This window comes from Anas platyrhynchos, chromosome 10, assembly GCF_047663525.1.
Source record: "Anas platyrhynchos isolate ZD024472 breed Pekin duck chromosome 10, IASCAAS_PekinDuck_T2T, whole genome shotgun sequence".
Taxonomy (NCBI): domain Eukaryota; kingdom Metazoa; phylum Chordata; class Aves; order Anseriformes; family Anatidae; genus Anas; species Anas platyrhynchos.
Window position 1 is genome coordinate 24,864,252 of NC_092596.1, and position 13,259 is coordinate 24,877,510.

Sequence of the window (13,259 nt, forward strand, 5' to 3'; positions counted from 1 at the left end):
CTTCAGTGGCTTAGTTTTTCTGCAGCCCAGATGCACAAAGTACAGAAACATTTCTAAATCAACATTGATATTTATTGACCTCTTGTCAATAAATTGTTTCCATCAATTATCATTTTCTGTGCTTTGCTAGCTATGAAGAAGAGACTTGCATTTGCGTTACTCAAAGCTTTTCAGATTTATATCAATGTGAAAAAAGGTTTCATCCAAGTGTACCCTTCAAATGTTCATATCCTGATCCTGTTGTAGGTGATGGCTAGTAATCATCCTCACTGGGATGAAGCATTTCTTCCTGCAGTGCATTTTTTTGTTGTTGTCACACAATATGTAGATGCATGCTCTTGTGCTGAACCTTCAGATTTACTGAGAAAAGACTGACAACAGATTTTTCAGAAGCAGCTGCCCATCATTTTCACAATTCTGTCCACTGATGCTGTATCATTGGACAGGGGCTTGGAAATAGCAGTGTTTTGTTTGTTTGTTTGTTTTTGTTTTTTGTTTGTTTGTTTTTAATCTTGTATTCACCAGTTATCACATCTGTCTGGTACTGGATACCATAGCAAGGAAGCACAGAGCTCCATTTGGGTACCCAGGTGTTTACAGAGGCACAGTTTATTTTCCTGCTTAAAGCTTTTGGTGACCCTTTTTAGGTACCTGTCCTGCAGCTTGAGTGGCAGCTAAGAGTTTTGCTTGGTTTTAGGATACCCTGGGCAAGGGACCAAAACCTTGTGCTAATCTCCATCTGTGCACGCTCTCTTGGTGGAGGCTGGCACTATACAAGCAAGGCTGGAAACACAGGTCCAAGCCTTGACAAATTCAAAGTGTTTTGATTTGGAATCCAGTGCAGTGTCATTTAAGAACATGGGCCAATACATCCACTGTTCAGAAGGATCAGCTTCAGTCTGGAAGGCCCGTGGTGTTTCCATGAGGTGTCAGTCCTCTGCGTTTTTCAGGACATCCTCATTCTTTGCCATCTGCTGTAAATGTTGTGCCAGTAATCCTGAGGAAGGAAGGCCCCACAGGCACAAATAACCCATGAAAGCAGGGGAAAAAAATGAGATGGAATAGATTAGCGTGAGTCAAACTAGTCCCCAGTCACCTCTGGGTAGAAAACTCACTTGGCCTTTGGCAGCCAAGAATTGTTTCTCCCAGACCCCTTATATGGGACATTTTAAAATAAACCAGCAGGGCTCCATTTCTTGGAAGGAAAAGGAAATGTTTCAAAGTGTGTCCTTGCAAACTGATTTAGTGCCATCAGGCTCTGTGTATTTTAAGAAATGTTTGCATTTGTTTGGAGCTGCTTTTTAACAGTGATGAAGAGGGAAGCAATTAGTGAAACAACATCTGAAGATGAACTTGTGTAAAACGTCTCAGATAAATATTTACACCCAAGTTTCATAGGTCTGAGTTCACATTAAACTCTACTCCATCTCTTTGAAGGGACTTGCATCCACAATAAAATATGGTGCTGTGGCCACCCAACATTATTTTACTCTTCTTCCTCTGATTACGCTAACTATGAATCTAAAATAGGTCAAAGGGTTAAAGTGGCAGGGGAGCTAAAGATTCTCCATAGCATTGCAAGGAAGTGTTAATGCTTTACCGTGTACCCTTGCTGACAAAATTCACCCCAAAGAGATCATAAAGCAGCTGCACTTCTATTATTTTTTCCCTATCTTCTGTACCCCGAATTTTCACCCTGTTTGGAGCAAAGTAATGTGAACCATTAAAATGTAAATGGACAGACAGGCACTCCCTTACCTGAGTGCAGTAATATGGAAAAAATAGGCTGGATGAACTGGAACAGTGTTGCATTATTCAGAAAACGTAATGGACTGCCAGTGTCTCAGTGTCAGGAGGCATGGAGCAGTTAGTGTAGTGTTAATTGAGCTGCGTGTGCACTTCAAATTGCTCCTTGTTAGATGGGATGAGTCATCTCTGTTACAGAGAAACTTCCCCAGTGTTAATAAAGGAGACTGCTTCTTCAGACAGGTGGAGGATGGCAGATTTTTAGGTATCGGGAATTCCTAGTAATATGCCATGAGATTTGATCTGTTATGATTCTGTCTGCTCGCAGATGTTGGTTTGTGCTTTGGATAAGCTCCTTGGGCAGGAACCATGTAGGTCTTGTTTTTGCAATGAAAATGTCACAATAATAACTTTGGGGGAATATGTAACTTTTGATTTTAGGAGAAAGGAGATCTAGTTTTGACCTTTCACAGAAGGAAGACCTAGCTTCCAAGTCTGGCTCTGTCAGTACGTTTCTGCACCACTGTGGACACACTCCTTAAGTCTTTGTTCTGAGCCTCAGTTTCTCCATTTTCCAAGCAGTCGCTTTGAAGCTAAAGTAGACATGTATAGGATACGGGTAAAGAAGTGCTTGGCTGAATAAAAACTGTAGTATGTTTTAGAACCCATGAACTAGAAGGAATCATGGTGAAACAGTTATATAGAGGGAAAAGCAGAAAGCCACTTTGCTAAGGGCATCAGTATCTGGCAAAGAGACTATGCCAGTCCTTGTAGCACTGACACTAGTCACAGTCCTAAAAGAGCTCCTCACTTGGCCACTTGTAGCAGTAGGTATTCCTCTAGACATTCATGGTTTGCTTCTCTTCCCCTGTTCACCTGCCCTGGAGGGTATCTAGAGCAAGCACAAAGGACTCACGCACTGCAGGGATGCCCACGTGGCATCCATTTGGGAGCTGGGCATGGGGTGGTGTCACGGCACAAGGCGTGGAGCTGCTCCTACAGCTGCTGGAAACGTTTCTGTCCCTGGAATTAGAAGCTGGGCAGCTGGCACATGAGCGCTATGAGCTGGACGTCTGAGCCTGCTTCATTTTCTCCTGGCTATTCTGAGTTATGGGAAAAGGCTCATCTGGTATCTTGGGGTGGAATATATGACAGAGGTGTGAAGCTTGCCTGCAAAGCCCAGCTCTGCACAGAGACAGAGAATGTGCAACAACTGCAGCTGTGGATAATAATTTTAGAGGTGCTGTAGGCCAGGCACTAAGCAGGCAAAATACATTAGTTTTCGGCTGACTTCCTCTCAAAATGAGGTACTTGCTGTCACACTGAGGACTGAGAGGGGATTGCACCCTGAGGGGATTGCTCAGACCAGCAAAGTCTGAGCTTGTTGGTGGATTGCACCTGGACTTGGTGGGCAGAGAGGTCTCAGCAGCTGGGGAAGTGGCAGTAGACTCCGTAAAGGAATCCAGCTGTGGCATCTCACAGCCCTACTGCTCTGAAGGGTAATCCTGACACCCCCCCCCCTTGGCAGAAGATAGCCACAGGTAGCAGAGTCCCATTTAACACAGTTCAACCTAACTAGTGATGAAGTTGTAGGAAATAAACTGAACTGCACAGAAACATGTTCAGCCCTCTGCCCTGAGATTTCACGTGCTCCGTGGTGAAGCCAGCTGCTGCAGTTGTTGACACCCGTGGTCATCATATGCACTCCAACTTGGGGGAAACTAAGGGAAGGACAAATACAGGAGGTCTTCTTTAAAATGTGCTTCTCTTTCCTCTAGTCAACACTTTCATGAATGTTTTCATCTCCTGCCTGGCTCACTTTGTCTGCATATGCAGACTCACTCCCTGTTACATGCCTTACGGCATGTGCTGCAGGCACTGCTGATCCACCTTCTGACATCATTCCTGTTTGCTGATGTCAACAGGCACTGCACTTCCACGGATAAAAAATGTTAGGCATAGCATACTTTATGGATGTCTTCTGAAGACACCTACATTAAATGTGCGTAATGCTACTGACTATAGTGGACCAGAACTGATTTACCTCAGCTGAAGATCTGGTCATCTTTACTGGCCTCTGCTCAGTCCTGGAGATACTCAGCAAGGTCTGTGACAGTCTCCTGTCTTTCCATCTCCCTCCTCCTTCACAAAGCCCCTGAGACCTTCCTTACTGCAAACACCAGAGCTGGGGGTGTTTTCAGCCTGCCTCTCGAGGCCCAGCTTCTCTGGGAACATCAGTGAGGTTACATTCATGCCGGGATGGTGGAGCAGGAGGGAGGGGAGGTCTCAGGCCAGCAGTCTGTGCAGGACACAGCTGGTCCTCTCAAGACCTCCAGGTTCACACGCAGTGTGTTTTTTGGAGGGCCTTCTCCCTTCTGGCCGTCAGGCTGTACTGGCCTGCCTGACTGGCAGCAAGCTGGAAGGAAGCTGATTAACAGTGCCTAATCGTGATCACCATCATAACAGATCTCTGCTATATATAGCATCTTCCTCTGACTGGGAACTGGGCAAAGATGGGGAAACCAGCACGGGAACCGAGTCACAGCCCAGGCTTTTGTCTGTCCTGGGACTCCAAACACTTACCTTTTAAGGGATGCTTGGAGGAGAATTAGAGAGGTTTTATCTTATTATGGGTAGTAAGCTGGGCAGGAAATCAAGGCTGCAAAGAAAACAAATCCTCTTCCAAGGGGCTGGTGGAACAGTGTAGGAAAGAGTGTGGCTTTTCAAGCCTATATCACCCAATATCAGACTGGCAGAGAGTTGTATGGGCACACCTGGATGAGATGCAGAGCAGGAACACGTGTCTGAGGCTGCTGCCCAGTAAGGTGATACTGGGCATCTTGCAGGGTATTTTGCCATCTAAGGGCAAATGGAGGATGATATCAAGGCAACAGCTGTTAGAGCCCCTGCTAAATCTGCTCCTGGTCATGGGGTTACATTCAAGTCTGCAGTTTCTCAGGTGACAGATGAAATCTGGGAACAAGGGGGAAGGACACAGCAGCTGTACAAACGCAGTACACAAGAGGGTGGAAGGACTGCAGCAGCAGGTGGTGCTGGTGTTGCAGGGAGGGCAGATAGTACATGGCTTCATTTTCCTTCCCGCTGTGCCTGGTGAATTATGCCAGTGGACCACTCTGCTGCACAGTGTTCCTCCTGGTCTTACAACAGTCCTGAGGATTGTGGGAGGATTTTATTTGTAGAGTTATTAATCAAGCACTTTTTTCTCTACACTAATTTTAAATGCAAATCAGCGTGATAAAATGGCAAGCCCGCTTCTTGTTCTTGTAACCTAGTGTGAGATGTCCTTTTTTGCAGTGAGCAATCTCTTATTTTTCCTTATCTGTCTCTAATTCAATTTTCTAACTAGAAATGCAACTGCAGTATTATACAGGCGCTTCGTAAAGCATTCTACATTCACATAAACAAAGGATATAACAGAGCTGAAGCCAGAAGTGTTTCACATTACCTCACATTAAGATACTTATGCAGGAATTCTGCTGCTAACATAAACTCATTGGATGGAAGAGCAGCAGCAGTTTTTTTCACATGGATGAATCTAAGCCCAAGCCATCAGTTAATTGTTTCTGCACTCTTAAATAGTTTCTCTAATATTTTTAGAGCTAAATAGCCATGTGCTACATTTCTGCAGTAACTTTTGCTTTTATGTGCATTTACTGGGATCAGTTGATTAATAACAGAAATCAGCTATCTACTCTAACACAACATACAAATACTGTGATGAAAGTATTCATAGGAAGAGAGTGTTTCACAAGATCTATCCAAGAGTGAGAATAATATTGGTGTTATTGGCTCTGAGCAATCTGTGATACTCCAAATAATCTAAGACATTGTAGCTGATGTATTGTTCTCTCTGACAGTGTCCTTAGCAATGTAAGCCTCCCTAACTGATCTAAATGTCAGCATGGAATTGACTTGGAGTCCACATTTATGAACACACATATATATATGTTTAAGAGGATGTGATACCCTTTCTCTGTTTTCACATTAGAAAGTAGACTGTCTAAGACTTTGGAGATTGACATGGAGAGCCAAATCTTCCACATGAAAAAGTAGCAGAAATTAAAAGGTCAGAGTGGTGGGAGAAGTGAGTTTGCTTTGGAATTGCGAGCTGGGTACCTACAGCCATACTAGTGACATTTTGGTAGGGTTGCAATCCTTTTTCTCTGTTCAGCAGTATGCAAAGAACTCATGGTGAAACATCAATATGCTGAAAATAGGGGTAGACCTAAATTAGCTATCTCCCTACATCTAATCATACTGCCTTTAACTCCCCTGAATACAGGAAAGCTAGTGCAGTGTCAGGTGTGAAGTTGGTCTAAAATGCAGCTTCAGAGCTCTTTAAATCCTACTTGTCAGTGTAAGAGCTCAATAAACAATCACATAGAAAGGAACAGAGAGGGAAATGGTTAAGCTAAATTCAGAGCTCATTGGGGTAGATGGACTTTTCATTCATAACAGATTAGATACTGATGGGTGAATGTCCTAGATCTAAAGTCATGTCTTAATTTTTAGACTACGTCCATCTCTAGTAAGGGTCAACTAGTAAAGTCAGTGTACAATGCTTCCATTGTCCAGAAAAGGGAGGCGGTAGCAATCATCTTTGCTTCAGCAGAGAGCACATGGGATGGACATAGGCTAACTGACTGATCTTCTTCTGCGTTCAGTGCTCATAAAGAACATGTTTCCACTGCTAGCTGCAGGGTGGCATGGATGTACCAGGCTAGTTTTAAAGCTGCTAGTTAACCTTGTGTAGTGGCAGAGGCTCTGCAGAGCTCCATACTATTATTTCGACACTGCTATTTGTTTTCAGACTGGCTCGACAATCTGTTTTAGTGATGACATACCCCATGGCCAAAGAACTACCCACAAACTTTTTGATGGTGTATTTTTTCCTTGGAAAATGCAGATTCATTGAAAACAAGCATTTTTATGGAAACACTGCTTTGGAAGTGCCTTCCAGTAAACTGAAAAGATGGCTCTGAGAGAACTCTTCCTACCACAAAGGATCTTAAAGCTTTTTGTCCAGCACGTTTCTATGGGAAAACATCCTTGTTTTGTGCCAGCTTACCCACCCTATGTCATAGTTTCTACTGTTGCAGAAGCCTGTATTGTGTGGTTTAACATAGAATTCAAAGTCCTGTAGATCTGCCACATCTTACCATGCAGGTAGTCATAGAATGGCCTGGGTTGAAAAGGCCCTTAAAGATCATCTAGTTTCAACCGCCCTGCACAGTGCAGGGTTGCCAACCACTAGAGCAGGCTGTCCAGAGCTGCATCCAGCCTGGCCTTGAATGCCTCCAGGGATGGGGTATCCACAACCTCTTCGGGCAACCTGTTCCAGTGCCTTACCACCCTAAGTCCTGGGCTTGCAGATGGCCAAGCCAACCCACTGTCAGCCTTGTCTGTCTAGCTCCCACATTCAGTCAAGAAGTAGGATCTCTGATCCATGCCCTTATAACCTACAGTCTTCCATAGCATGAGAAGCCTGTGAGTGATAAGAGATGTGTTTCCCTGCTGCTTTGCACTGACCAATAGAGATGAGACTGACTTCCCACTGCTGCTGGCAGAATGCACTGGTCTTGTCAACTTGCACCAGCTGCTGGGGTCCAAGAAAACACATGGTGTTTTTGTAAACATGTGTCAGTGTTTCTGAAACAAATATTTTAATTTATGCTTTGCAGAGAAATTGAACTATTAAAAAAAAAACAACCACTATTTCTGAATATGGGCTAAACCAAATATGAACTAAACCAGACATTACAAACTTTGACCAGCTATCAAGAGAAGGAAAATCTACCCTGTACTAAGCAGGTGTTATTATTTTTCATCTCCCTTCCACCTTAACTATCTGAAGAATAACATTCAAGCACAGAGGTCAGGGAGGGGTGCGGGGGCATGGAATCTGCTCGTGCTGGCCAATTGAACCGATATTGCAGGCCTTACATGGGTTTGGAATGAGGGGTATTAGACTCACGACTTTCCCAGAGCCAAGAAATACGCAGCTAAAATTGGCAGCTCTGAGATGAGTAATGCACAAACACAGTCCGGAGTGTTGCAAGTGTTCAAGCACTTTCAGAGTATGTTGGGTAAATGAGTATCAGTTTCCGTGGCAACAAAACAGCACAGATTATGGCCCTGTGAGTGTTCTCTAATTCAAGTGCCTGGTTAGTGTGAACAGAGCTGACTTCCAGCAAAAACACTCCCTGGCTCAAACATGATGGAGCACAGCAAAGTGTTCTCTTCATCTGAAAATACTGCTTTTGTGGAAATGTGTGATGCTGTTCCATGTCCAGGTGAGCCCCAGCAGCTCACCAGCAGCTGCCTGCAGGCTCCAGTAGTTCTGAAGGCAAGGAGGCTGTGGCCATGTAGAAAGCTCCTAACTGAGACAAAGGCCTTGTGGTGTTTCATCCATATAGTAAGATGGGATGCAGGTGCTGGAGTTGCCCATTCCATTGAGTGCATGGGAATGAAGCAAGTATCTGGGCCACCTACCTGCTGGTCAGAGATGGCTATGCTGGTTCAGGGATTCCAGTTCTGGTTAGTGAAGAGCATCCATTAGAGGCAGTGCAGTGTAATGTTTCAGATTTGTTACAGGAGTGGTCTCTGAGCTGTTCACGTGTATGTTAATAAATAATTAGCTGCAAGTATCGATCACGTTAAAGAAAAACATGACCTATGTTTCTCCTATTGTTGCACCTGTGAAAATGCTTACATTGCATTTCAATTTAATTCTCACAAATGATTTCTTGACATGTTCAGAGATCACCTCAAAGAGCATAGCTTACATTACCACCATCAATTGCTAAGTTTAATCACAACCGCATGAGGCAAATAAAAGTACTGCTTCACTTGCTAACAGAAAAATGGAAGCACCAGGAGAGCACTAAGGTGACTCTCCTTAGTCTTCTTACTCTCGTTAACAGCCAAGCAAGAGCAAGAACCCAAGAGTTCAGCCTCATACAACTTTTATCTGTGAGTCCGTAGTGTCAATGACCTGTAAGACAAGAAAAACATTCTAGAGGGCTGGTTGTGGTACAAGGTTTCCCTTAGGGCCCTGGTGTAATGAAAGCCCAACCAGACTCCTGCAAAGATTTAGGCTCAACATCTAGAGGCAAGACTAGTCCACCAGTTTGCTGCAGCAGAGCTAGAGCAGAGATGCATGAACTGAATAGAGTGGCATGTCCTGTCCTGTAATCATGAGATTTAGAGTGCAGATAATATCAGATGATAGAGAGCTGTCATGTGTGTTTTTTTAATGTCCTTTCATTAGTGACATATGACAACAGATGTTGGTATTAGAAGTCATATGATATTTAAGCAGGCTCCAGAGCACTTTTTACATGTCACTGAAAGAACACGCAAAGTGTTAGGAGACTCTTTCCTCGTCCAGCAGCTTCTTAAAGATACATCATTTACATTGGCTAGCCTATACAAACCAAAATTGCGTGAAATGGGGTACATAGCTAAGGAAGGAGGAAATGAGCAACTGATTAACCTTGCACAGCTACAGAACAATTTATTATTCCTCTACTAAATATGCAAATAAAATATATTAAACATGAGATTATGCCATTCAGCTGTGTCCTTTTCCCTCAGTAAGATGCCACTTGTGTGATCTCGTGGCCATCATTTCAGTGGTGTCCTGCCAAGGAGACTCAACTGGCTGAGATCACAGAGACTTTAGATGAGGATTTGGAAAGAAATTTGCTCGTTTCCCTAGAGTCTGTTTTGCATCAGATAACTGGACCTCTGTGCAACCAGTGAGCAAAGTCTTTTATTTGGAGATAGTGAGTATGGGGAATAACTTGTGTCTTGTAGTCACATTTCACAAAAAAAAACCAAAAAGTTCTGTCTTGATTGAGAGGCTTTCATAGGTAGTACAGTGGCTGCTGGAAGCAGTGCTAGTGAACAGGTCCTCAGACTTCTCTGGAGAAAGCATGGGCAAAGACAAGGCTTCTTGGAGGGCATTGCTGCCAATATTCAGGTACAATCTGGAACCATTCCTGACGGTCAGAAGAAGAAATCCACCAGTACTTTTCCCTCTATCAGCTGTATAGTAAATCCCGACTCTCTAATGTCTCCCATGAAATGTATTCTGAGTAAAATGTTCTCCTACGCTACACACACATCATATATACCATTGCTACTCTTTACCACCTTATACCACAGAGAAGACTAGTTTTGGGGTGGCCAAAATGATTGTTTTATCTACAGTGTGATTATTACATGCCATAGGATTCTTCAGAGCAGAGGATTCCGTCACTTGCAAGGTTTTTCTGCCATGCCATTCAAAATGTTAAAATAAAGTCCCTGGCTTAGAGATGCATTAGATCTCCCTGCATGCTTGCTTTATTCATTCAAGAGACCTTTGCAGCTGACAGCCACTTGGGGTTTTCCAACCACACCCTATGATATGGCATGACTGATGCTTTACTGTACTATGTTTTGTAGGAACATTTTATCTTATTAAAGCACCTATGAAAGGCAGATATTCTCTGTCAGTATGGACTTTAAAATAATATATATATATATATATATATATATTCATGCTATTTTTATTTAGTTCTGTATGTGAAACTTCCAAGGAAGTAATATTGTTTGGCAAGGTCATATCAAGCAATGAGGGAGAAACTGCTGTCCATCTGTCCCTCAGTCTACATATGTACTCATACATAAAGAAACTACTTGGAGAGCATTAGGGATGTTGCAAAGCTGAGCATTCATACATTAGAAAATGACTTAATTAAATTGCACTTGTAACCCTACTCCAACTTTGAGTTATATGACCATACATTATTTTTCACAAAGCCACCTGTACTTTGGAGGGCTCATATGGACATGATCAGGTATTATTCAGCAGTCTGTGTTGTAGAAAACCGTTGCCTGTTGAGTTCCCTGGTCTCTTGTCACGGGAGTCAAGAAGCGTATTGTAAATTAAATGGGATGTGAGTAAGCATGAGCCTTCTCTGGCAGCTGTATTCCACCCCTCCTCTGCCACAGATTTTCTTCCTTTAGTGTGGTAAATAATTTCCACAAACTTTTGAAGTGGTTACTAATGTCTTGTTCTTAATTTGGGGGATTCCTCACATAAATGCTAGGAGACAGACTTATAGATGTACTGAGCCCTTGTAACTCTAGAAAAAAATGAGCAAAAACAAGCAGGGAGAGTGCTTCAAACAAACCCCCGAATCCACCCTTTCTGTCTACGCAGAAAAAGCAGATCCAATGTGTAGAACAGTGGGCACCCAAATTCACTGTAATCCTTTGTTCTTGGCCTTTTCATCAGTGAAATGGGGATAATACCTTCCTCTAACATCATAAGAATGTCATGTTTACATGATTAATATAAGGTACCAAGCTCTAATAGCGTAAAGTACTCAGAGATTGTACTAATGAGTTCACATGAAATGACTATTTCTACATCCAGCATAGTTTGAAAAGTATGTGGTTGATAAAAGGAACACACTTTACCCGCAAGATCTCAACTAGCAATCCTAGTTTCTTTTATTCTTTGGATATTCCATATTTTAATATGTTCAGAAGTCAGAAGATCGATAATTCTGAACATAATCTTAACCTCCTGGTACTTAAAGCTCTAGCACAAGCGAATGCTGAAATTAGATATGAGGTAAGGGAAAGACTTTCCCATGCTTACTAAGTATGAGCCACTCAAGTGCGGATTTGTTTCCCAGGCTAAAATATGGCATCTTTCTTCAGCACAAAATTCATTTAGCAACTAAAAGAAGACCCGTGACCTTCTGTGTATATGTTGACATATACGTATGGATGGTTATCGGGTCTAACTCACAAGTCTCACCATTACAGTCACCTCATTTACGTGTCATACAAAACTGTGGCTAAGGCTGTTAAAAAAGATACACGTGTCTTGAGGTTACATTACCTGCAGAGGATATAATAGTCTATTTGATGGATCTATAAATCATGGAAAATAAAGAGAGAGAGAGAAATCTAGTAAGTAAACTCATCCATTCCTTCAGCCCATAAAATATGGGTACCTATGGCATTAAATGCTGTCCATAGCTCTGTCCAGTCCAGTTTTGAAGTGGATTTCCTTGCTCTTCCTTAAAAGACTATTCTACTGTCTACTAGGTAAGAGTGTTAGGAAGTTTTCCTGACCTTCATCCCATGCTTTTTTCTCTGCCTAATTTCATGTCATTACTTTGAATTTTGGCTGTGAAGACTGGAAGTGTTTCAAGGTAGGAAAGATTTAAGTGTCCCACATAAATGGGAGACTTTACAAGTGTTTGAAAAGTAAGTATGGAAGGGAAAGTGTCTCACATCATGGCTTTCAGTGGTGAGGTATGATAAGTTTTGGCAAGATAAAAAGAGAAATTGTAGAGTGCAGTAAGCAAATCTGCTTCCAAGGTGGCCAAACTAACTGGAAAGTATTTTTCTCTTGCAGAAGATGAAGCCCATCGTCCAAAGAAGACGATCTACACCTTCTGCCATTACTAAAGCTCTCAGCAAGTCAAAGTACCATTCCAGGTAAAGGAAATACCTTTCGGACTCCTTTTTCACTTTTCTGCCTATACAGGCTGAAAAGAAACTGCTTTTAAAATTAATTTAACAGTGTCAAGGGCAATTGGTTTGTGGACACATCTGTAAGATTTTCTTTTTTACTGCAACATACTTTAAAAATGCAGTGCAGAGGATGTAAAGTGCCAGACAATGACATGAGCTGCAAATGAGACAAACTATCTGTGCCATTCTAGCTGGACAGTCAACGTGTGTTTAGCTGACAGATTCATGGCTGTTTAGTCTGCCGTATAACCCGCAGCAAGCAGCAGTATGAGAAGGTGAACAGAGGTACTCTAAGAAATGAAACAACTGATGTCTTAGGAAGTGAGACTGGTACATGAGGGCCTCCTTTGTTCAGCAGTGCATTGCCGTGGGTGAGAAGCACAATTGCAAATTGTCAGAAAGCGGACTTCAGTGCAGAGAGGCTGCATATGGGCCTGCCTGTGTTCTGCAAATGTCCACTGATTTGGGTGAGAGCAGTCATCCCCGTCCCCTCAGTCCTAACTGCAGTGAGGGGATGCCGTTCGGATTAATAGGAAAGCGACCATAAACAGTCCCCAAGTCAGCAGGTGTGGAAGGAGCTGCTCCAAGGAGAAGAAGGCTGCACCAGCCACAAGTCTTGTCAGGAGAACAGGCAGCCCTGGGGACACATCCTGGCCCTGCAACCAGGGGGAACTCTCCACTGAGACCTCTCTGCCCTCTGCTCTGCCTGCTAGACTGTCTGTGGGAAGGGCTGGCTTTGAGATTTGGCTCTGTTTCAGAGACAAATTCACGTGGGAGTGTGAGGAGGCTGGGAGCTGCTTTGGGGAACAAGGGGAGTGCTGGGAAGTCTCTACGAGAACTGTGTGTGTGGCATCATCTCTGGCCATTTGCTGAGAGAGGTACAAGGATCCATCCTTCCTCTAGGACAATCATGTTCCCTGTCAGAAGACAGCAGCTTCCACTTGCTACTA

The 13,259-nt window shown here is 43.1% G+C and overlaps 1 protein-coding gene across 1 annotated transcript in view; it reads left to right on the forward strand.

The window, feature by feature from the left end:
* Window positions 1–13,259, forward strand: part of LOC119717941 (uncharacterized) — a 38,612-nt gene that overhangs the window by 7,182 nt on the left and 18,171 nt on the right. The window contains exon 2 of the mRNA XM_038184637.2: window positions 12,191–12,273. Coding sequence (XP_038040565.2) covers window positions 12,194–12,273 — 80 coding nt within the window. The 5' untranslated portion in view covers window positions 12,191–12,193. The remainder of the gene's footprint in view (window positions 1–12,190; window positions 12,274–13,259) is intronic.